This window comes from Salmo salar, chromosome ssa02 (genome assembly GCF_905237065.1).
Source record: "Salmo salar chromosome ssa02, Ssal_v3.1, whole genome shotgun sequence".
NCBI classification, from domain to species: Eukaryota; Metazoa; Chordata; class Actinopteri; order Salmoniformes; family Salmonidae; genus Salmo; species Salmo salar.
In genome coordinates, this window is record NC_059443.1 from 71077985 (window position 1) to 71103567 (window position 25583).

General features: G+C 45.3%; 1 protein-coding gene and 1 pseudogene across 2 annotated transcripts; one reads left to right on the forward strand and one right to left on the reverse strand.

Annotated features, from left to right (window-relative positions):
• Positions 1 to 25: 25 nt before the first annotated feature.
• Positions 26 to 11288, reverse strand: LOC123730896 (N-sulphoglucosamine sulphohydrolase). Of its 2 annotated transcripts, none has more exons than XR_006762328.1 (11): positions 10911 to 11288; positions 10535 to 10695; positions 10118 to 10223; positions 9811 to 9896; positions 7426 to 7659; positions 7198 to 7279; positions 5704 to 5972; positions 4590 to 4746; positions 3965 to 4171; positions 1026 to 1127; positions 26 to 733 (listed from the first exon to the last, which is right to left on the reverse strand). XR_006762328.1 is itself a non-coding variant. In XM_045709217.1 (11 exons), exons 1-11 carry the CDS (start codon positions 10999 to 11001, stop codon positions 625 to 627), a joined length of 1539 nt encoding a protein of 512 aa, XP_045565173.1. In that variant the 5' UTR covers positions 11002 to 11286; the 3' UTR covers positions 26 to 624. The 2 variants fall into 2 exon arrangements, 1 of the variants encoding a protein (XP_045565173.1); XM_045709217.1 differs by having other exon boundaries at positions 5769 to 5972; positions 10911 to 11286.
• A 1487-nt stretch (positions 11289 to 12775) lies between these two features.
• Positions 12776 to 25063, forward strand: LOC106591705 (sodium-independent sulfate anion transporter-like; annotated as a pseudogene).
• Positions 25064 to 25583: the final 520 nt, after the last annotated feature.

Sequence of the window (25583 nt, forward strand, 5' to 3'; positions counted from 1 at the left end):
ATTATGAAAAAAATTATAAACAGGAGAAGCAAGAAAATACTTTATTTTACAAAATACATAAAATCTCAACATCTAGATGTTGTCAAACTGAAATCATACAAAACATACATTGTATGAAACCCAGTACATTTGCACTGAAGCTATACCACATTTGTTTTTTGTTTTTCAGCCATAAATGGTCATCATAATCATAACCCATAGTTCTTCCTGTTCAGGTCACGAGGTGGTTTCTGGTCAAAACTCCTGGCCCTATAGTCATAACTCATGGGTTATAACTCACATTAAAATAAAGACAGTTGTGGCTACACAAAATCCCCAAGTACCTCTTTAATGGCCACATGTACTCTTAATGGCCACATGTACTCTTAACCTCTACCTGTTACAGCCACAAAAGGATGGGCCATCGCAGGAGCCGGATTCCTCTCCATCTTACTTCCTAGATTCCTTCTTTCTAGGGAGATGTTCCTGGACACTGTGATTCTTCTTCTGCATTGATTGCTCTGTGGAGGTTCAGGCCAGCTAACTGTGAAGCACATTGTGACTACTGCTGATGTTAAAAGGGCTTTATAAAATAAATATGATTGATTGTGGATCAATCATGGTCCAGTTGTGGTCTAGTTGCGGTCAGACTCCGTTGTAGAGTGGTCGACAGTGTGGTTCCAGTTTGTCCTCCAGCACAGCGTCTGGTCCACAGACCCAAGGATCCCCAGTTTCCCACTGCCACTTCAGCAGCCTGCCAACATAACATTAGGAAATAAATAAGATAACAAATAACATAAGATATAACATAAGAAATTCCCCCAAGGGGAAAATGGTTTGGCTTTCTCGAAATTCCCAGGTTTTCCTGAAATGTTTGAAGGATTCCATATTTCTTGCTTATTCCATCCTGATTTTGGGAATCTTCCAACCCCGATTTCTGGAAAACCTGGGAATTTTGGGAAAGTTACCGGAATTTTGCAACCCTGCATAATATCCATATCGATATACAATAATCGATCCATAATATAAAGAACAGTAATACTAACCTGTGTCTGAGGCTCTCCAGGACCGGGGCGAGAGCCGGGTCCCCAGCCAGGTTCACAGTCTCCTCTGGGTCCGACCGCAAGTCAAAAAGCTCCCAGCGGTCCCTGTAGTAGTCATAGAAAGATGTTTTCCCAGGGTTAGAGGTTCCAAGCCTATTCTATCAATTATATATCTATGGTAGTATCATAGATATAGAACCCTTTATTTTATATTGTATAGCTTTTATATTGTTTATAGACTCCGATGCTTTATATTGTATAGTTTTTATATTGTATAGTTTAATTTCTATGGTAATGAAGATAGTATAACAACAGTAGTACCGCTACATAAGAGAATAATTAAGCAAATACTATAAAAGGCCCAAAGGTGTGTTGTCTATTGACATATCCCACAACCCCCTTGAGGTGCCTTATTGCTATTATAAACTGGTTACCAACATAAATAGAAAAGTAAACAAGTATTTTTGCCCAACCGTGGTATATTTAAGCAATAAGGCACGAGGAGGTGTGGTATATGGCCAATATACCACGGCTAACGGCTGTTCTTATGCACGACGCATAAATAAAAATCATCAATCTACACACAATACCCGTAATGACAAAGCAAAAACAGGTTTTTAGAAATGTTTGCAAATTTATTACAAATAAAAAACAGACACCTTACTTACATAATTATTCAGAACCTTTGCTATGAGACTCAAAATTGAGCTCCAGTCCATTCTGTTTCCATTGATCATCCTTGAGATGTTTCTACAACTTGATTGGTGTCCACCTGTGGTAAATTAAATTGATTGGACATGATTTGGAAAGGCACACACACCCCTGTCTATATAAGGTCCAACAGTTGACAGTGCATGTCATAGCAAAAACCAAGCCATGAGGTTGAAGGAATTGTCCGTAGAGTTTCAAGACAGGATTGTGTCAGGGCACAGATCTGGGGAAGGGTACCAAAACATTTTTTCAGCATTGATGGTCCCCAAGAACAGTGGCATCCATCATTCTTAAATGGAAGAAGTTTGGAACCACCAAGACTCTTCCTAGAGCTAAGTTAGGGAGGTGACCAAGAACCCAATGGTCACTCTGACAGAGCTTCAGAGTTCCTCTGTGGAGATGGGAGAAACTTCCAGAAGGACAACCATCTCTGCAGCACTCCACCAATCAGGCCTTTATGAGTAAAAGGTCTGAATACTTCTATATATGTAATATTTCAGTTTTTTTTATTCACAAACATTTCTAAAAACCTGTTTTTGCTTTATCATTATGATATTGTGTGTAGATTGATGAGAAAAAAACAACAATTTCATAAATGTTAGAATAAGGCTGTAACGTAACAAAATGTGGAAAAAGTCAAGGGATCTGAATACTTTCCAAATGCACTACATACGGCTGAAATGTTGTTTCAGCCAATCAGCATCCAGGACCCAAAGTTCCTGGTTTCTAGTCTAGTATTATAGTGTTCGTTGTATCGGTCTAAGCTCCTGACTCCGAACCACACACGCCACCTCAGCGACGGGGGTTCTCTGGGGTTTCTACACACCTCTCTATGTCTATCTCCCTATCTGTAATTACATCTGTCCTCTCAACTCAGATACATAAAGGGATCTCCTTCAAAAAGTACCTGTAGTAGTATTGTTGCAGGGTCTTGAACCAGCCTGTGGGCCGCCTGGCCAGGGTGTTATTCAGATATATAGTATAATAGTGTATATAATAATATTATAACAGTACCTGTAGTAGTATTGTTGCAGGGTCTTGAACCAGCCTGTGGGCCGCCTGGCCAGGGTGTTATTCAGATATATACTAATGTATAATATAACTATCATGCTGTGTTGTCATGAGTTGCTGCCTTGTTATGTTGTTGTCTTAGGTCTCTCTTTATGTAGTAGTGTTGTCTCTCTTGTAATCACAGGCACCCGTCCCCGCAGGAAGCCTTTTGGTAGGCCGTCATTGTAAATAAGAATTTGTTATTAACTGACTTGCCTAGTTAAATAAAGGTTAAAAATAATAAAAAAACAAGTGTGTAATATAGTAAAATAGTGTATAATATAGTATAATAGTGTTTAATGTAATAGTGAATAATATAGTATAATAGTGTATAATATAATAGTGTATAATATAGTGTAATATAAGTGTATAATATAATATAGTATACTAGTGTGTAATATAAGTGTGTAATAGTGTATAATAGTGTATAATATAAGTGTGTAGTAGTGTATAATAGTGTATATAATAGTATTATAACAGTACCTGTAGTAGTATTGTCGCAGAGCCTTAAACCAGCGTGAGGGCCGCCCGGCCAGGGTGTTAATCAGATATATACTAGTGTAAAATATAGTATAATAGTGTATAATATAATAGTGTAAAATATAATATAATAGTGTATAATATAATAGTGTATAGTATAATAGTGTATAATATAATAGCGTATAATAGTGTATAATATAATAGCGTATAATAGTGTATAATATAATAGTGTGTAATAGTGTATAATATAATAGTGTGTAATAGTGTATAATATAATAGCGTATAATAGTGTATAATATAATAGTGTGTAATAGTGTATAATATAATAGCGTATAATAGTGTGTAATAGTGTATAATATAATAGCGTATAGTGTATAATATAATAGTGTATAATATAATAGCGTATAATAGTGTATAATATAATAGTGTGTAATAGTGTATAATATAATAGTGTGTAATAGTGTATAATATAATAGCGTATAATAGTGTATAATATAATAGCGTATAATATAATAGTGCGTAATAGTGTATAATATAATAGCGTATAATAGTGTATAATATAATAGTGTGTAATAGTGTATAATATAGCGTGTAATAGTGTATAATATAATAGCGTATAATAGTGTATAATATAATAGCGTATAATAGTGTATAATATAATAGTGTATAATATAGTATATAATAGTGTATTATAACAGTACCTGTAGTAGTATTGTTGCAGGGTCTTGAACCAGCCTGTGGGCCGTCCGGCCAGGGTGTTATTCAGCAGGTCCTGGAAGGTGGGAGAGACATAGAAGTCCTGGTCTATGGGGAAGGGCATGCGGTAGTGGAGGTTGTGGAGCAGGCGGTACGCTCCCTGGTGGATGGAGCGGATAGGGTAGTACATGGTCACCTCATGGAGGGACTGGCTGCCGTAGACAGTGTGGAAGAACAAAGAAGACATAAATAAAGCAATAATCCAAAGTACAGTGTAGTAATGAGTAATTACAATACTTGTTAGACTGAAATAATAATTAAACAGTAATAAGGACCCTGTAATGTAAAGTGTTACCTAATACACACAAATAAAGAAAGTCACACTATGGGCCAGTTTCCCAGACACAGATTCTAACTAGTCCTGAACTAAAAATCATTCTCAATGGAGAATCTGCATGGAACATGCTGTTCAGTCCAGGACAACAGTAGGTATAATCACAGTGTCTGGGAAACCACCCAATATATAGTCTCAGTGGTTTACTGGTTATAACACCAACATCTAACACACCGTGCCTTCCTTCCTTTGTACCTGGCGTAGACGGTGTGCTTGGCGGAGGGGGTGGGTTTTACCTGGCGTAGACGGTGTGCCAGGCGGCGGGTGAGGGTTCAGCGATGAGGGCAGGGAGGAGGGAGCGGCCTGTGAGGCTGACAGGGGTGGTAGGGGTGCCCGGGAGGCAGTATGAGGGGTACGGTATGGAGAACCAGTCCAGTAAGGTGGGGGTGATGTCTGGAGGGAGGGAGGGAGAGCGATGGTTAGGTTCTATCACAATTTGTCTTCCTGTAACTCCTCATATCCAATATCCTTGCCTCCTTAAAGCACATTGGAGGAGAACATCCAAGATTTTCCCCCTCTGACCTTCTCCACCAATGGGCTTTGAGAAAGAGGCGAGGAGAGAGAGGATGTGAGGAATCGTGGAAAGGCAAATTGAGATTTAAACATAGTGGTTAAATTACTTTTAAAATCCTTCCTTCCTCCTTTCCTTGGTGACTCCCTAACATATACTGTAGAAGGGTAGTTATGTCTCCCCTTAATGGTAACATAGTGGAATTACACACATGCATCAAGAAATACATCCACACATCCATTAATTCATTCTCCCCAGCTATTATCAGTCAATCCACCAATACCTCCTTCCCTCCTCCCTTTTCTTCTCTCTCCCTCCCTCCAACCATCATTCTCTCTCTCCCTCCCTCCAACCATCATTCTCTCTCTCCCTCCCTCCAACCATCATTCTCTCTCTCCCTCCCTCCAACCATCATTCTCTCTCTCCCTCCCTCCAACCATCATTCTCTCTCTCTCTCCCTCCCTCCAACCATCATTCTCTCTCTCCCTCCCTCCAACCATCATTCTCTCTCTCTCCCTCCCTCCAACCATCATTCTCTCTCTCTCCCTCCCTCCAACCATCATTCTCTCTCTCCCTCCCTCCAACCATCATTCTCTCTCTCCCTCCCTCCAACCATCATTCTCTCTCTCCCTCCCTCCAACCATCATTCTCTCTCTCTCCCTCCAACCATCATTCTCTCTCTCTCCCTCCCTCCAACCATCATTCTCTCTCTCCCTCCCTCCAACCATCATTCTCTCTCTCCCTCCCTCCAACCATCATTCTCTCTCTCTCCCTCCCTCCAACCATCATTCTCTCTCCCTTCCTCCCTCCAACCATCATTCTCTCTCCCTCCCTCTCACCCAGTAGACTGACGTAGGCCTGGCTGGTCCCTCCCTCTTGCTCCCCCTCTCTCCCTCCCTCTCACCCAGTAGACTGACGTAGGCCTGGCTGGTCCCTCCCCATCTCTCCCTGTGTTCAGGTGATGACACCAACATGGGTTCTGCGGTGCCTGATCCGTACAGGTTGGTGCGTCCGTTGGGGAAAGGGATACCGTTATCAGAGCTGTAGATCACCAAGGTGTCGTTCTCATAACCAGCCTCCCTCAACTCAGCCAGCACCAGACCAATACCTATGGAAGACAGTAGAGGATATGTGGTGAACAGAGTGCCCCATGGTGGCGGTGGGGTTATGGTATGGGCAGGGATAAGCTACGGACAGCGAACACAATTGTATTTTATCGATGGCAATTTGAATGCACAGAGATACTGTGACAAGATCCTGAGGCCCATTGTGAGGCCCATTTTTTTAAGGTAATGTGACCAACAGATGCATATCTGTATTCCCAGTCATGTGTATTCCATAGATTAGGGCCTAATGAATTTATATCAACCGACTGGTTTCCTTATATGAACTGTAACTCAGACAAAATCGTTGAAATTGTTGCATGTTGCGTTTATATCATTTGTTCAGTATAGTTTGTGAAATGTAGAAAACAGAACTCTGAATGGGTCATGTGATGAGCGATTGCGTTGACTCCCGCCATTAGATCATTTTGGTACAGTGTGTCAATTTATCTGATTATCAGCTGTTGTCAAACACGTGAGTCGGGAAAAGACGAGTGAATTCTACTAGATCAAACGCCGAAATGAGTATGCAGTTTAAGTATGTAGTACGCTAGTGTGGGTATTCGGACATAGCCATGGATGGATTAATGGTGTAGAACCAGACTAATACCTACAGCGGAGAAGTTTACTTGTCATGTATTAGCTATGTAATAAATAGATATCTAATATACGTCTGTGTGTGTTCTAGCATGCATGTGTGTGTTCCTCTCTCTATTCATGTCGGTGTGTGTGTTTGTTCCTCTCTATTCATGTCGGTGTGTGTGTGTGTTCTTGCATGCATGTGTGTGTCGGTGTGTGTTCCTCTCTCTATTCATATCGGTGTGTGTGTGTGTGTGTGTGTTCCTCTCTCTATTCATATCGGTGTGTGTGTGTGTGTGTGTGTGTGTCCTCTCTCTATTCATATCGGTGTGTGTGTGTGTGTGTGTGTGTGTGTGTGTGTTTCATCTCTCTATTCATATCGGTGTGTGTGTGTGTGTGTGTTCCTCTCTCTATTCATATCGGTGTGTGTGTGTGTGTGTGTTCCTCTCTCTATTCATGTCGGTGTGTGTGTGTGTGTGTGTTCCTCTCTCTATTCATATCGGTGTGTGTGTGTGTGTGTGTGTGTTCCTCTCTCTATTCATGTCGGTGTGTGTTCCTCTCTCTATTCATATCGGTGTGTGTGTGTGTGTGTGTGTGTGTGTGTGTTCCTCTCTCTATTCATGTCGGTGTGTGTGTTCTTCCTCCTCTTACCCTGGTCCAGTCTGCTAACTGTAGTGTACTGGGCAGCCAAATCAGCTCTCGCTACAGGGGTGTCTGGGATGAAGTGGGGCACCTGGGTAAGTGTTATATTACATATGATATTATATTCAATGAAATAATTAATGATAGTACTCTCAAATAGCAGGTGGAAAGTGATATACTGTCTTAGAATAGATTTGAGTAGAACAGAGTACAACAGAACCAGCACCAAATCCTTACCTTGACTTGGTCTGGGGTGTAGTATTCTGGCTTCCAATCTGGAATCCTCCCCATTCCACTCTGGCCGTTCCCAAACTTCTCACAGAATGATCCGTACTGCGGTTGGGAATGTCCACAGCGGTGGGTGTCATGGAACGCTACATACAAGAAGAACGGTCTCTCTTCCTCTTCCTTTCTCTGGGTCTGGAAGAACTTCCTGACCAGTAGTTTGATCCGGGTGATATTCCGACCCACCTAGTAGTAGTAGTAGTAGTATCAGCAGTAGTAGTAGTAGTAGTAGCAGCAGTAGTAGTAATAGTAGTAGTAGTAGTAGTAGTAGTAGCAGTAGTAGTAATAGTAGTAGTAGCAGCAGCAGTAGTAGCAGTATTAGTAGTAGTAATAGTAGTAGTAGTAGCAGCAGCAGTAGTAGCAGTATTAGTAGTAGTAATAGTAGTAGTAGTAGCAGCAGCAGTAGTAGCAGTATTAGTAGTAGTAATAGTAGTAGTAGTAGCAGCAGCAGTAGTAGCAGTATTAGTAGTAGTAATAGTAGTAGTAGTAGCAGCAGTAGTAGTAGAAGTAGCAGTAGTAATGGTAGTGGTAGTGGCAGCAGCGGTGGTAGCAGTGTTGGTAGTGGTAATAGTAGTAGTGGTAGCAGCAGCGGTGGTAGCGGTATTAGTAGTAGTAATGGTGGTGGTAGTAGCAGCAGTAGTAGTGAAGTGGCAGTGGTAATGGTGGTAGTAGTAGCAGCAGCGGTGGTAGCAGTATTGGTAGTAGTAATGGTGGTAGTAGTAGCAGCGGCGGTAGTAGCGGTATTAGTGGTAGTAATAGTAGTAGTGGTAGCAGCAGTAGTGGTGAGAGTGGCAGTAGTAATGGTAGTAGTAGTGGCGGCAGCAGTGGTAGCGGTATTAGTAGTAGTAATGGTAGTAGTGGTGGCAGCAGCAGTGGTAGCAGTATTGGTGGTAGTAATAGTGGTGGTGGTGGCGGCAGTAGCAGTAGTAGTAATGGTGGTAGTAGCGGCGGCGGTGGTAGCGGTATTAGTAGTGGTAATAGTGGTAGTGGCGGCAGTGGTAGTAGCGGTATTAGTAGTAGTAATGGTAGTGGTAGCAGCAGTGGTGGTGGAGTAGCGGTGGTAATGGTAGTAGTGGTAGCGGCAGCGGTAGTAGCGGTATTAGTGGTAGTAATAGTGGTAGTGGTAGCAGCAGCGGTGGTAGCAGTATTAGTAGTAGTAATGGTAGTGGTAGTAGCAGCGGCAGTGGTAGCGGTATTAGTGGTAGTAATGGTAGTAGTGGTAGCGGCGGCGGTGGTAGCGGTATTATTGGTAGTAATGGTAGTGGTAGCGGCAGTGGTGGTGAGTAGCGGTGGTGGTGGTGGTGTGGTGGCGGCGGTGGTGGTGGTGCGTGGTGGTGGTGGTGGTGGTGGTGGCGGCGGTGGTGTGGTGGTAGTGGTAGTGGTGGTGGTGGCGGCGGTGGTAGTGAGTAGCAGTGGTGGTAGTGGTGGTGGTGGTGGCAGCGGTGGTGGTGGAGTAGCAGTGGTGGTGGTGGTGGTGGGTGGTGGCGGCGGTGGTGGTGGTGGTGCGGCGGGTGGTGGTGGTGGTGGTGGCAGCAGTGGTAGTAGAAGTGGTAGTGGTGGTAGTGGTGGTAGTGGCAGCGGTAGTGGTGGTAGTAGTGGTGGTAGTGGCGGCAGTGGTGGTAGAGTAGCGGTAGTGGTAATAGTGGTGGTAGCGGTATTGGTAGTGGTAATAGTAGTGTAGTGGCGGCGGTGGTGGTGAAGTGGCGGTAGTGGTAATGGTGGTGGTAGCGGTATTAGTAGTAGTAATAGTGGTAGTAGCGGCGGTAGTAGTGGTAGTGGCGGTGGTAGTAATAGTGGTAGTGGCGGCGGTGGTAGCGGTGTTAGTGGTAGTAATAGTGGTAGTGGTGGCGGCAGTGGTAGTGAAGTGGCAGTGGTAGTAATGGTGGTAGTGGTAGCAGCGGTGGTAGTGGTGGTAGCGGTGGTAGTAATGGTGGTAGTGGCAGCAGTGGTAGCGGTGTTAGTAGTGGTAATGGTGGTAGTGGTAGCGGCGGTAGTGGTGGAGTATTGGTGGTAGTAATAGTAGTAGTAGTAGCAGCAGTAGTAGTAGAAGTATTAGTAGTAGTAATAGTAGTAGTAGTAGCAGCAGTAGTAGTAGTAGTAGCAGTAGTAGTAATAGTAGTAGTAGCAGCAGTAGTAGCAGTATTAGTAGTAGTAATAGTAGTAGTAGTAGCAGCAGTAGTAGTAGAAGTAGCAGTAGTACAATTTGTTTTAGCTGATTAACTGTTTATTAATTATACACCAATTTACAATCATAGATTGTCATAAAATAATAAGATCCTAAAATAGCATAATAACGCTAAACAAACAATATATAAAATAATGCTTTAATAATTCTACCTGAAGTACAGAGTTGTTTTCCTCTGTGTAGGCGAAGTCAAAGGGATAGACAGGGCCAGGGCCTACGTGTTTCTTCCCAATTATCCCTGTATGGAGGAGGAATAGAGAAACTGCTACTCTGGTACACTCCATCAAAACACACATGTACGCACGCACGTGTCATGCGTGTGTGTGCGTACGTGTGATGATGAGTATGTGTTATCTACCTGTGTGTGTGTGTGTGTGTGTGTGTAAGGTCTTGACAATGCTAAGGGTATGTGTGTGTTCGTGTGATGATGAGTGTGACGGGTGAATGTGTGTTACCTACCTGTGCGTATGTTAGCTTGGCCCAGCAGTAGAGGTAGGCTTTGTACTCCGTCAAACGAGTTGAAGTGATGGACTCCCTGGTGCAGGCCGTACATACCATTCTGATGCTGAGGACAGAGGAACACGGGAAAACAAAATGGATGAATATTAGACCTGCCCTGGAAGGCAACCTATTCCCTATATGGCTCTGGTCAAAAGTAGTGCACTGTATAGGGTATAGTGTTCCATCTGGGATGTACGCACTTTATGTTGCTGTATGCATCATGAAGAAAAATTACAATAGGAGTGTGTACCAAAGGGCACCCTGTTATTTAGTACACTACTTTTGACCAGGACCCATAAGGAGGAGGTGAACACACACCACTCTCGCTCTTGCGTTCTCTCTCTATACACACACAGGAAACACACACACACCTACCTGCGGCAGGCCTGTCAGTATGGTGGATCGGCTGGGAGAACAGCTACTAACGGAGGTGAAGGCATTCTGGAACACCAGGCTACGTCGACCCAGGGCGGCTAGGTGAGGCGTACGGACCACGGTGTTGTTATAGACCGACGTCTCGAAGCCTGCGTCGTCCGCTGAGAGAGCGAGGGAGGAAGGGAGTGGGGGAGTGGAGAGAGAGTGAAGGGGGGAGAGATGAAGTGTGTAGACCTAGTAGCTAAGTAGATCAACTGAAGTCAAAAACTCACAAATATATCTGATCGAACTCATTGATAAGTGACACGCAGTGACAACACGGATATTTGATGAAAGCAACTGCAGTTAATATAACCCAAAGCATAAAGAGACTTACCGATAATAAGAAGAACATTTCTCTTCTTGCACTCTCCAACACAGCATATTACCGTCAGTAACAAAACTAACACCTTATGACCAACGGCCATATCCGTCTCATAAAGTTCCAAATCATAAACACAATCTTTTCAGTTGCAGTAAATTGCAGTCCACTTTTTAAGAAAATATAGCATCAGCTCTATAAAGCTTATCTCACACTCCTGTCAAAGTGTTTGTTTGACATTATTGACATATTCTACATTGAAGTAAGCCTATCCTCTACATACTGATTACTCTCGCAAAAATCTATATTTTGTTTTCTCTTGATCAAAGAAACTGCAGTATGAAAATCAATTTGATCTTCTCCCGGAACACAGCTTTTCAAACCCCGCCCACTTTGGTCACATGATCGTGGTCACATGAGGCGGAGTGTTTAAGTTTTGCCGGAGAAGAGTGGACGCAACAGAAGTCGCTTTTTTTTCTTGCTCATTCATTCTGTGTCCATTCCACTGGATAATTTTATTGCCAGTCAGTATTTGCCTGTCCAGTCTGTGTGTGTGTGTGTGTGTGTGTGTGTGTGTGTGTGTGTGTGTGTGTGTGTGTGTGTGTGTGTGTGTGTGTGTGTAAGGTCTTGGCAATGCTAAGGGTATGTGTGTGTGCATATGATGATGAGTGTGAAGGGTGAATGTGTGTTACCTACCTGTGCGTATGTTAGCTTGGCCCAGCAGTAGAGGTAGGCTTTGTACTCTGTCAAACGAGTTGAAGTGATGGACTTCCTGGTGCAGGCCGTACATACCATTTTGTGTGTGTGTGTGTGTGTGTGTGTGTGTGTGTGTGCCTGAGGCCTGAGCAGCTATGAAAATGACTGTGGACCCAGTGAAAAATTTTAAACTGTATGAAACCAGAATGCAAATTGTAAAGTAGATCAACCAAATTGTCATGTGATTGTGGCTAGCCAGTGTCAAGTTAAATTTGCCAGCCAGCGCCATAGCCATACATTCTAAATGGGATGTGGTGGGCTGGCATGGTGATAACATAACCATATATTCTAAATGGGGTGGGTTGGCATGGTGATACCATAGCCATATATTCTAAATGGGGTGGGTTGGCATGGTGATACCATAGCCATATATTCTAAATGGGATGGGGTGGGTTGGCATGGTGATACCATAACCATATATTATAAATGGGATGGGGTGGGTTGGCATGGTGATACCATAACCATATATTCTAAATGGGATGGGGTGGGTTGGCATGGTGATACCATAGCCATATATTCTAAATGGGATGGGGTGGGTTGGCATAGCCATATATTCTAAATGGGATGGGGTGGGTTGGCATGGTGATACCATAGCCATATATTCTAAATGGGATGGGGTGGGTTGGTGATACCATAGCCATAGATTTTAAATGGAGTTGGTTGGCATGGTGATAGTTAAATCAATCTGCGTATGTTAGGCTGTGTATGTTCTTTTGCCTCCACTGAATTTAGAAACTATATATTCAATAAATAAGTGAGCCAAAAATATTTTGCTCATGCTCTGTTGGCAGTACAGTAGAACTCATGAAAGTAGAGTACAGTATACTGACTGATAAATGCACGTAGCCTACAGTCTAGTTCATCTTGGTTGGCGCCCTGATATAAATCTCACACTTGTGGGTAGGATTTTAATAGTTAAAGGAAAACTCCACCCAAAAACTACCCTTTGGCACAGTATTTGTTTCATTAGTCCATTGTTGACGTAGTCCCAACATGTTTTGCTAGTCAGCAATCCAATTTTTAAGATAAGCAACTTTCAAAATACAGACATCACCATATGATGCCGAATACGTCATATGGGGATGATTTCTGTATTTTGAAAGTTGCTTATCTTGAAAACTCGATTGCTGACAAGCAAAACCATTTTCCTTTAAGTCTGTCAGGAGATTAAAGTCTACAGTATGTCCTCTATTTTACCATCTTTGTCTTCGTTCTTTATGGGCTTTTATTGCTGGATTTAATTGACCACTTTTCTACTTTCTTTCTGTTCTTTAATCACAGTGAGTACACCAGTAATTCCAAAAATGGAATGGAAGACACACTGGGAGGATCTTGCCTTTCTGGATCCTAGAATGATTTGAGATCTGACGGTTCTGGGAACGTTGGTGATTCTCTGCTCTCTTGGTGTTTTGTCTTTTACCTGCCTAGTTGGAGTGTGAAGACGTGGATGTCATATTATAGTCTAGTTTGAACCTCACCCACCCTGAGGACTGAGGTAAGCAAACACAACCTACCTGGCCTACTGCTGCCACCTACAGTACCTTCCTGGTTTTGCCTGTTTGTGTGTCTATGGAATGGTGACATTGGATTGGTTTTCGTGTGTGTGTGTGTGTGTGTGTGTGTGTGTGTGTGTGTGTGTGTGTGTGTGTGTGTGTGTGTGTGTGTGTACTGTAGTCTCAAAGTCTGCTTGTCAGCACTTTGTGTGTGTCTGCCTGTCTGTGACTCTGCTCTCTGTCTGCATTAACATCTCTCCGCCTCCTCTCCATCTCATGTTCGCCGCTTCACCAACTACAGACCCTCCTCTGTCCTGTTCCGTTCTGGTTCCAGGCAACATGATGGAGCCCCTGGTGGACCGGCCCGGGCCTCAGATTGGAAGGTCCTCTCTGGGGGAGAGAATGGCTTCCTGCTGCTCCTACAGAACCCTCCAGGCCTGGCTCCCCATCCTCACCTGGTTACCCAAGTAGGTGTCCCACCCTCATCTCTTTCTCTGGCGATGAGAGACAAAGGCTGCCCAGCTAGCACATAATGTTCTGAGAACCATGTGTTTCTTAGGTGGAAACGTCAGTACTTCAGCATTACGTTTTCTACAGGTTTCCTCATGGTTCTATTTAAAGTCATGTTCTCAGAACATTAAGAAAACCTTCCATAAAAACCACAAGAAAACATTAGTAAAGTTCCAAGAACCTTTTAAGAATGTTTTTTAAAAACATATACATTCCGTTCTCAGCGTCAACAAAACTCTCTCCTTTATCTTTTTACGTATGTTCAGTTGTTGGCCACGCCCACTAATTGGCCAAACCTGATCTTAATGAGTGGTTGATTACTTTGATATGGGGTCTAAATGAACAGCTTTGTAAGGGTTAATAAAACATGGCATGCTAGCTGCATCCTGGTGGTGCAGTGGACTAATTCCATGGATAGAGAACAGAAGATCATAGATTTGAATCTCACTGACGCCTTGCCACCATAAAAAATAAATGTATTTGCATAATTGATACTTAGGACACATGGAAATTCATATGCTTATCTGTGCTGGGAGTTCAGAACAGTTAACCCAAACTAAGCTAGCAGGGTTATTAAAAGTCTTATTGAAGCATGTTCTCCGAACGTTATTTACTTTCAAATATGTCTTGGTCTCTGTCTCTCTCTCTCTTTCAATCTAAATCCTTGGGATGCTAACACAAGTCTTTCTGTGTTTTCTCCACTTCCAGGTACAGGCTGAGCTGGCTCCAGATGGACCTGATAGCAGGTCTCACCGTGGGTGTAACCACCGTACCACAGGCCCTGGCTTATGCTGAGGTGGCCGGCCTACCTGTACAGGTGAGAGATCCGATAAATCACAGTTCATAGGCCTGAGTGTCTATAGACCATAGTCTATACAGTTGAGAGGGAGGGGCCAGGGGCGGGGTTTATCTGTACATTTGAGAGGGAGGGGCCAGGGGCGGGATTTATCTGTACAGTTGAGAGGGAGGGGCTGGTGGCAGGGTTTATCTGTACAGGTGAGAGGGAGGGGCTGGGGGCAGGGTTTATCTGTACAGTTGAGAGGGAGGGGCTGGGGGCAGGGTTTATCTGTACAGGTGAGAGGGAGGGGCTGGGGGCAGGGTTTATCTGTACAGGTGAGAGGGAGGGGCTGGGGGCAGGGTTTATCTGTACAGGTGAGAGGGAGGGGCTGGGGGCAGGGTTTATCTGTACAGGTGAGAGGGAGGAGCCAGGGGCAGGGTTTATCTGTACAGGTGAGAGGGAGGAGCCAGGGTTAAATAGTTAGGCCTACCTGTACTGGTGAGTGGTAGTAGAAGTACTTGCTATATCTCTGGGACAAGGCCTCTCACGCCAGAAGGATCACATGCTGTTTCTAGTGTTGTATTGCTAAACGTTTGGCACACCTGTGTTGTTACATTTTCCAACCCCTCACTGTAAGCATAGTTGAGTGTAATGTTGAACATGTTATTGGATCATATAGCTTTATAGACCTCAGTTTGCATCCCAAATGGCACCCTATTCCCTATATAGTGCACTACTTTTGACCGGAGCCCTATGGGGGAATGAATAGGGACACAGTTGGGACATAGTTCATAGGCCTGAGTGTCTATAGACCATAGTCATCAAGTCCTCTCATGTTTTAGCACAGAACAGCTTTACCTTGGGGATTCTTTTACCTGTTACCTGACATGGCACTCTTCTCCCTCCATTTTCTCCTACAATCCCCCTCACTTCTCCTCTACTCTTTCTTTTTGTTTCCTACCCAGCTCTCTCTCTGTCTCCCTCTGTCTCTCTCTGTCTCTCACTCTCTCTGTCTCTCTGTCTCAATTCAATTGGTTTTATTGGCATGGGAATCATATGTTTACATTGCCGAAGCAAGTGAAATGGATAAACATACGTGAAATAAACACTAAAAACTAACAGTAAACATTACACTCACACATTTTCCAAAATAATAAAGACATTTCAAATGTCATGTTATGTCTATTTTCAGTGTTGAAGCGATGTGCAAATAGTTCAAGTACAAAATCGAAAATAAATAAATATGGGTTGTATTTACAATGATGTTTGTTCTTCACTGGTTGCCCTTTTCTTGTGGAATCAAAGAATCAAATCTTGCTGCTGTGATGGCCCACTGTGGTATTTCACCCAATAGATATGGGAGTTAATCAAAATTGGATTTGTTTTCACATTCTTTGTGGGTCTGTGTAATCTGAAGGAAATATGTGTCTCTCATATGGTTATACATTTGGCAGGAGGTTAGGAAGTGCTCACTCTCTCTACTTCCTTTAAGTCAAATTATCCCCCTCTCTACAGTATGGCTTGTACTCAGCCTTCATGGGTGGGTTCAGCTATACGTTTCTGGGGACCTCCAAGGATGTAACCCTGGGTCCTACTGCCATCATGTCCCTGCTGTGTGCCTCCTACGTGGGGGGAGACCCGGTCCGAGCCGTCCTCCTCACCCTGCTCTGTGGAACCATACAGACCGCCATGGCTCTACTGCGTCTGGGTAGGGGAGAATGTCTTCATAGTTCTGGTTCTAGATCACTTCTGCTTCTAGATCACCCTCATAGTTCTGGTTCTAGATCACCCTCATAGTTCTGGTTCTAGATCACCCTCATAGTTCTGGTTCTAGATCAACCTGAGACCAGGTAGAGTAGAGGACAGGTCTACACCTTCTACAGGATACCTGAGACCAGGTAGAGTAGAGGACAGGTCTACACCTTCTACAGGAAACCTGAGACCAGGTAGAGTAGAGGACAGGTCTACACCTTCTACAGGAAACCTGAGACCAGGTAGAGTAGAGGACAGGTCTACACCTTCTACAGGAAACCTGAGACCAGGTAGAGTAGAGGACTGGTCTACACCTTCTACAGGAAACCTGAGACCAGGTAGAGTAGAGGACAGGTCTACACCTTCTACAGGAAACCTGAGACCAGGTAGAGTAGAGGACTGGTCTACACCTTCTACAGGAAACCTGAGACCAGGTAGAGTAGAGGACAGGTCTACACCTTCTACAGGAAACCTGAGACCAGGTAGAGTAGAGGACTGGTCTACACCTTCTACAGGAAACCTGAGACCAGGTAGAGTAGAGGACTGGTCTACACCTTCTACAGGAAACCGGAGACCAGGTAGAGTAGGCCTACAGTAGGCTACACTTTTGTGTGTGTGTAATATTGTTGTAACGTGTGTGTGTAATGTTGTACAGTTGTCTGTTTGTGTAACATCGTTGTAACGTGTGTGTGTGTGTAATATTGTTGTAGTGTGTGTGTGTGTGTGTGTGTGTGTGTGTGTGTGTGTGTGTGTGTGTGTGTGTGTAATGTTGTAACGTGTGTTTGTGTAACATCGTTGTAATGTGTGTGTGTGTAACAGCGTTGTAACGTAGATGTGTGTAACAGCGTTGTAACGTGTGTTTGTGTAACATCGTTGTAACGTGTGTGTGTGTAACAGCGTTGTAACGTAGATGTGTGTAATATCGTTGTAACGTGTGTTTGTGTAACATCGTTGTAACGTGTGTGTGTGTAACAGCGTTGTAACGTAGGTGTGTGTAATATCGTTGTAGAGTGTGTGTGATATCGTAGTGTGTGTGTGTGTGTGTAGGATAGGAGATGTGGTTCTAGGTCTGCTGTGTCTGTATCTGCTGGTGATGTTGCAGTGGATGAAGAGTACCCTAGAACCCCCGTCAGAACAAGACACCCCCCTCACCAGGGGTGCTCACAGTCTGGTCTGGGGCATCGCTACCGGTCAGTACCTGGGGGGGTGAGAGAGAGTATAATGTGTGTGTCTCACCACCTCAGTGCGTAATGCGTTGGTCGTAGTGGCGGCGTCCTCCGTTTGGCTCACCGGTCTTCACCATTACCGGGAAAACGTCCCAGGGCCTGCCGCCATTCAGAGCCCCTCCCCTCTCCGAGACCACGCCCAACGGTACCAGCATCAGCTTCGGAGAGATCGTAGAGGTGAGTGACGGGGGAGACAGACCAATAGGGATACAGAGTGGGGGAGTGACAGGGACAGACCAATAGGGATACAGAGTGGGGGAGTGACAGGGACAGACCACTAGGGATACAGAGTGGGGGAGTGACAGGGACAGACCACTAGGGATACAGAGTGGGGGAGTGACAGGGACAGACCACTAGGGATACAGAGTGGGGGAGTGACAGGGACAGACCACTAGGGATACAGAGTGGGGGAGTGACAGGGACAGACCACTAGGGATACAGAGTGGGGGAGTGACAGGGGGATGGACCAATTTGGATACAGAGTTGACACTGGAGAGTGGGTGTCAACCAATTATATTACGGAATTTAGTTATTACCGTTGGGGAGAGTGAGCTGAACCCATGATATTACAGTATTGAGTTGTTAGTGTTGAGTTGTCACAGTATTGGGTTTTCCAATTAGGTTACAGTGAAAAGTAACAGGTAGCTATTACAGCAAAGGTCCCCAGTTGCTCTTGGTCAGTATGCTAAGCCAATCAGGGAACAGTAATTAGTCATTAGAACCCTGTTGTCCAATCACATCTCAGATATGAGTGATAGAAAACCCCTTCTGACCAATCTCGTGGCAGGATTTTGGAGGAGGGCTGGCTGTCATCCCCTTCATGGAAGTACTGGAGACTATTGCCATCGCTAAAGCCTTTGGTGAGAGCCTTCTGTGTGTGTGTGTGTGTGTGTGTGTGTGTGTGTGTGTGTGTGTGTGTGTGTCTTTCTGCCATGTTACTGGTGTGCTCTTTCTGTACCAACTTGTGTTGTTAAATGTTTATTTGTTATTTATTTGACCAAAGAAGTCACATTGAGGATGGAATATCTCAAAAATCTTGCATAATTATTCTGTTTCTCTATCTTCTTTGCTGTTAAGTGAGTTTAAATGCACTTTGAATAAAGTTTGATTTGATTTGAATCCCCAGCCAGTCAGAATGACTATAGGATCGATGCCAACCAGGAACTGTTTGCTATTGGTCTAACCAACATCATGGGATCCTTCGTCTCAGCCTATCCGGTCACAGGAAGCTTCGGAAGGTGTGTGTGCATTAGTGTTGCCATGACACCAGTATGGCGATACTAGGAAGTAAGGAAACACAACATGAAGCGGACTGAAGCTCTTGAAACAGTCTTAATGTTTGAAACACTAGAAAATAAAGGAAAGCCGCACACTCTAACAGCTCAGATGCAAATATTTGCATCAAATTTGGATCAAAGTAAGTGTCATCCCTCCTGCGTCTGCCATGGAGAGGAGCAGGACCTCCTTTGTCAGGGTTTCTCCAAAAGTAGACTTTATCCTCGGCCTTATCTTTTTTGTCTTGGTTGAATTTCTTGATTTTAAGCGGCCCACTTTTTGGAAGCAAACCATCCGATTTCGTCTCTGCGTTATATTGGTATCGAACATGTCACCCTCCCGAGGAGAGGGGGTGACCTTGATAATTTATTGTTAAAACGAGAGGCTGCCTGGATCTTTAATTTAAAGACCCTTGCTCCCTTCGGTCTCAACATAGACTTTGATCTGAAGCCATTCTTGTGATAATTGTGATTTTGCCATTGTAATTGTTTGTTAGATACATTTTAGACTACAAATGCTATGATCGTATGCTATCCATTTGTTTGTCTTTTTGTATGTTCTTTGTATGCCATTTTTTAAAATATTTGAGTTAACCAATGATATTAGGCCATACTTGGCCATGATTACAAACACCTGTGTGTCTCTTGACACTATATAAATGACTCATCTCGCAGTGTTTGATGATACCCTGTCTGGTGTTGTGGTAGTGTATTGTGTAGTCGTTAGTATATTGTAATTAATGTGTGGTATCTGTCTGGTGTTGAGGTGTGGTAGTGCTGTTGTCCCTGGCCTTTCTGATGCCAGCATTCTACTACATCCCTAAAGCCTCTCTGGCAGCAGTCATCATCTGTGCTGTGGCTCCCATGGTCGACTACCGTGTCGTCATACAGTTCTGGAGGATACGCAGTAAGTAGTGTGTATGTGTGTGTTTTAAATCTGTGTGTATGTGTTTGTCTCACAGTTTTTACATATTTGTGTGTTGGTGTGTGTTTCAAATCTATGTGTGTGTTTTCAAATCTGTGTGTGTGTCTCTGAGCTTGACCTGGTGCCGTTCCTGACCACCTTCCTGTTGAGTTTCTGGGAGGTGCAGTACGGCATTGTGGGAGGTGTAGTTGTTTCTGGACTCATGCTGCTCTACAATGTAGCCAGGCCCAGCATAAAGTGTGTGTGTGTGTGTGTGTGTACAGGTGTGTGTGTACAGGTGTGTGATCATGGTGTTCTGGTGATGGAGTTAGATAGTGGACTCAGTTTCTCAGTGTGTGTGTAACAGGTCTGTGTGTGTGTAGCAGGTGTAACAGGTCTGTGTGTGTGTAACAGGCAGGTGTGTGTTCTCTTCGTGTGTGTGTGTGTAACAGGTGTGTGTTCTCTCTGTGTGATCATGGTGTTCTGGTGATGGAGTTAGATAGTGGACTCAGTTTCCCCTCGACAGAGTACCTCAACACTGTCCTATACACTCAGGCACTACAGGGTAAGAGAGTGTGTATGCTGGAACATTGTTAATGTGGGAGGCAATCCGTCTGCCTAGGGAAACTAATCTGTCCTCCTCTTGTGCTTGCCTCCCCCCCCCCAATTCTCTCCTCTCCCCCCTCAGCCTCTCCTCCTAGGTCAGTGGTCCTGGACTGTCATCATGTCAATACTGTAGACTATACAGTTGTCAACGAGCTCAGGGACCTGCTACGACAGTTCAAACTACGAGGGGTTGGACTCATCTTCTCTGGCCTGCAGGTACTGACTGACTGGGTGTGTTCTGGCCTGCAGGGACTTACTGACTGACTGGGTGTGTTCTGGCCTGCAGGTACTGACTGACTGACTGGGTGTGTTCTGGCCTGCAGGGACTTACTGACTGACTGGGTGTGTTCTGGCCTACAGGGACTTACTGACTGACTGGGTGTGTTCTGGCCTACAGGGACTTACTGACTGACTGGGTGTGTTCTGGCCTGCAGGTACTGACTGACTGACTGGGTGTGTTCTGGCCTGCAGGGACTTACTGACTGACTGGGTGTGTTCTGGCCTGCAGGGACTTACTGACTGACTGGGTGTGTTCTGGCCTGCAGGGACTTACTGACTGACTGGGTGTGTTCTGGCCTGCAGGGACTTACTGACTGACTGGGTGTGTTCTGGCCTGCAGGTATTGACTGACTGGGTGTGTTCTGGCCTGCAGGTACTGACTGACTGACTGTGTTCTGGCCTGCAGGTACTGACTGACTGACTGACTGACTGGGTGTGTTCTGGCCTGCAGGTACTGACTGACTGACTGTGTTCTGGCCTGCAGGTACTGACTGACTGACTGACTGGGTGTGTTCTGGCCTGCAGGTACTGACTGACTGACTGACTGTGTTCTGGCCTGCAGGTACTGACTGACTGACTGGGTGTGTTCTGGCCTGCAGGTACTGACTGACTGACTGGGTGTGTTCTGGCCTGCAGGTATTGACTGACTGACTGGGTGTGTTCTGGCCTGCAGGTACTGACTGACTGACTGGGTGTGTTCTGGCCTGCAGGTACTGACTGACTGACTGACTGGGTGTGTTCTGGCCTGCAGGTACTGACTGACTGACTGTGTTCTGGCCTGCAGGTACTGACTGACTGACTGACTGACTGGGTGTGTTCTGGCCTGCAGGTACTGACTGACTGACTGACTGACCTCTGGCCTGCAGGTACTGACTGGGTGTGTTCTGGCCTGCAGGTACTGACTGACTGACTGACTGACTGTGTTCTGGCCTGCAGGGACTGACTGACTGACTGGGTGTGTTCTGGCCTGCAGGTACTGACTGACTGACTGTGTTCTGACCTGCAGGTACTGACTGACTGACTGACTGACTGACTGGGTGTGTTCTGGCCTGCAGGGACTGACTGACTGACTGGGTGTGTTCTGGCCTGCAGGGACTGACTGACTGACTGACTGACTGTGTTCTGGCCTGCAGGTACTGACTGACTGACTGACTGTGTTCTGGCCTGCAGGGACTGACTGACTGACTGGGTGTGTTCTGGCCTGCAGGTACTGACTGACTGACTGTGTTCTGACCTGCAGGTACTGACTGACTGACTGACTGACTGACTGTGTTCTGGCCTGCAGGGACTGACTGACTGACTGTGTTCTGGCCTGCAGGGACTGACTGACTGACTGACTGGGTGTGTTCTGGCCTGCAGGTATTGACTGACTGACTGACTGGGTGTGTTCTGGCCTGCAGGTATTGACTGACTGGGTGTGTTCTGGCCTGCAGGTATTGACTGACTGACTGGGTGTGTTCTGGCCTGCAGGTACTGACTGACTGGGTGTGTTCTGGCCTGCAGGTATTGACTGACTGACTGGGTGTGTTCTGGCCTGCAGGTACTGACTGACTGGGTGTGTTCTGGCCTGCAGGTATTGACTGACTGACTGGGTGTGTTCTGGCCTGCAGGTATTGACTGACTGACTGGGTGTGTTCTGGCCTGCAGGTACTGACTGACTGACTGTGTTCTGACCTGCAGGTACTGACTGACTGACTGACTGACTGACTGTGTTCTGGCCTGCAGGGACTGACTGACTGACTGTGTTCTGGCCTGCAGGGACTGACTGACTGACTGGGTGTGTTCTGGCCTGCAGGTATTGACTGACTGACTGACTGGGTGTGTTCTGGCCTGCAGGTATTGACTGACTGGGTGTGTTCTGGCCTGCAGGTATTGACTGACTGACTGGGTGTGTTCTGGCCTGCAGGTACTGACTGACTGGGTGTGTTCTGGCCTGCAGGTATTGACTGACTGACTGGGTGTGTTCTGGCCTGCAGGTATTGACTGACTGACTGGGTGTGTTCTGGCCTGCAGGTACTGACTGACTGACTGGGTGTGTTCTGGCCTGCAGGTACTGACTGACTGACTGGGTGTGTTCTGGCCTGCAGGTACTGACTGACTGACTGGGTGTGTTCTGGCCTGCAGGTACTGACTGACTGACTGGGTGTGTTCTGGCCTGCAGGTACTGACTGACTGTGTTCTGGCCTGCAGGTACTGACTGACTGACTGACTGACTGACTGTGTTCTGGCCTGCAGGGACTGACTGACTGACTGACTGACTGACTGACTGACTGGGTGTGTTCTGGCCTGCAGGTACTGACTGACTGACTGGGTGTGTTCTGGCCTGCAGGTATTGACTGACTGACTGGGTGTGTTCTGGCCTGCAGGTACTGACTGACTGACTGGGTGTGTTCTGGCCTGCAGGGACTGACTGACTGACTGGGTGTGTTCTGGCCTGCAGGTACTGACTGACTGACTGGGTGTGTTCTGGCCTGCAGGGACTGACTGACTGACTGGGTGTGTTCTGGCCTGCAGGTACTGACTGACTGTGTTCTGGCCTGCAGGTACTGACTGACTGACTGACTGACTGTGTTCTGGCCTGCAGGGACTGACTGACTGACTGACTGACTGACTGACTGGGTGTGTTCTGGCCTGCAGGTACTGACTGACTGACTGGGTGTGTTCTGGCCTGCAGGTATTGACTGACTGACTGACTGTGTTCTGGCCTGCAGGTACTGACTGACTGGGTGTGTTCTGGCCTGCAGGTACTGACTGACTGACTGTGTTCTGGCCTGCAGGTACTGACTGACTGACTGACTGGGTGTGTTCTGGCCTGCAGGTACTGACTGACTGACTGGGTGTGTTCTGGCCTGCAGGTACATTGGTTGACTACCAATGATGAAGTATAATCAGACTGATTGCATCTGTCTCTCTCTTCTCTTCTCTTCTCTGTCTCTTCTCTCTCTCTCTCTCTCTCTTCTCTTCACTCTCTCTCTCAGTATTCGGTCTTGGAGGTCCTGTTGGCAGCAGATCTGCCGGATCTTAGACACACCGCCAGTGTGGAGGCGGCACTAACCATCCTATCGGGTAACGCTCAGTGACTGACACCACAACCAACAAATCACGGACTAGAACAGTGATATTTTTTTTTTATGCTGTCCTGAACCAATCCCTGCTGAGTGCACCAATTACACTCGAGTCAACGGACCCTGACACTGAATCAACGGACCCTGACACTGAAATCAGAATGATTGGTATGGATCTGGACCAATCAGGGTACAGCGGTGGCCATGAATGTCCCTCCCCCTCACCCATTGATTGGCTGTCAAGCAGTTGACAGGTTGTCAACCCCCTTTTTTTTAACCAAGTATGAGAACCAATCTCTTATGCTTTTCCACTTTAAAGATGCTGCTGTGTGATCGGTTTCATCTTGTAGCTTTTATAATGACTTTTATGTTGTTGAAGTTATCTGTAGACACTGATCAAGTCTAGAGTAGGTTTTGGGGTTTCTTTCACTAATGGACATTTGAATGTCTCTGTGTGCAGTTTGAAGTTAGTTGAAGGTAGTTTCTAGCCCATTGCTAACTAGCGTTAGCACAATGACTGGAAGTTTACAGGAACAGCTAGAACACACACACACACACTACCTTTATCCTGGGTCTATTTTAACACGTTTGCTCTGTGTGTTAACCCCTTCAGAGCCAACGTACACAGAGGAACTGGAGGAGGGGAAATCACTTCTCAGGAAGTAATGTAAGGAAAGAAGCCCCACCCCCTCAGCACTTAACTTCCTGTTTGTGTTCCAAATCAAAATTCCAAATCCTTTCCAGGCCCCTACCCCAGTGTGTCCCAATCCTAGTCCTGCGGACCCTAAGGGGGGCACGTTTTTGTTTTTGCACTCACAAACCTGATTCAACCAAATGCTTGATAAGTTGAATTAAGCTAAAAACAAAACATGTGTACCGCCTTGGGTCCCCTGGACCAGGATTGGGAAACCCTAGTCACCTGAGTCAGTGTGTGTGGATAGGTGTAAGCAATATGGAGGAAATAGCACTTAGCCTGTCCAAAGAGGTATTACTGTATGTCTAATACCTATCTAATGTTTTGATTTGATTTACATAGGCGTTAGGGCTCTATCTGGTATATGACGTATCAAATATTCATAGACTGGGGAGATACTTACACTATTGCAACTTTGGTTTTACAAATGAAGCAACCAACCATTACCAAGAACGGTTTAGAGTTGAAAGCTTAACAAACATAGTCGGGTCTTTTTTCTTTTTTTATAGAAAAGTACAACCTCTTGTCTACGTGGCAACTTAGCAGATGTGTGGAAACAGGGGCGGAACATAGTGTAAAAGGCGATTGGTTTGTCTGTGCATATTAAGATAGCCCGAGGGCTCAACTGTATAACTGTGTTTTGTCACAGTTCACACTATAATGTGCTCCTCCTTCTTGCAAGGTTCCACACAGCTGACTTCCTGCAGATAGTAAACTCACGGGATGTCTCACATGCTGCGGTCGCACCTAACAGATCTTAGCTATACATTTTTACATTACATTTTAGTCATTTAGCAGACGCTCTTATCCAGAGCGACTTACAGTAGTGAATGCATACATTTCATAAAAAAATTATTTGTACTGGCCCCCCGTGGGAATCGAACCCACAACCCTGGCGTTGCACACACTATGCTGGCGTTGCAAACACCATGCTCTACCAACTGAGCCACAGGGAAGACACCCAGTCTTATGCCTAAGTCACACAAAGACAAGTTTGTATCAGGTTAGAAAAACACTAGCATATAACGAGACGCAGTAAAACATGGGATAGATTGACTAATTCTGTAATTTTCCACAACACTAGGGATTGATGCAACAAAGTCAACAAAATCATACTTCCTGACGTAATCCACTACTCTCATGCAGCCGTACCATTCTGATGTATTCCACTACTTTCATACAGCCATACCATTCTGATGTAATCCACTACTTTCATACAGCCGTACCATTCTGATGTAATCCATTACTTTCATACAGCCGTACCATTCTGATGTAATCCATTACTTTCATACAGCCGTACCATTCTCACCCCTAACTACATATGTGGGAGGGTCTCAAGGTGTCTTGTCAG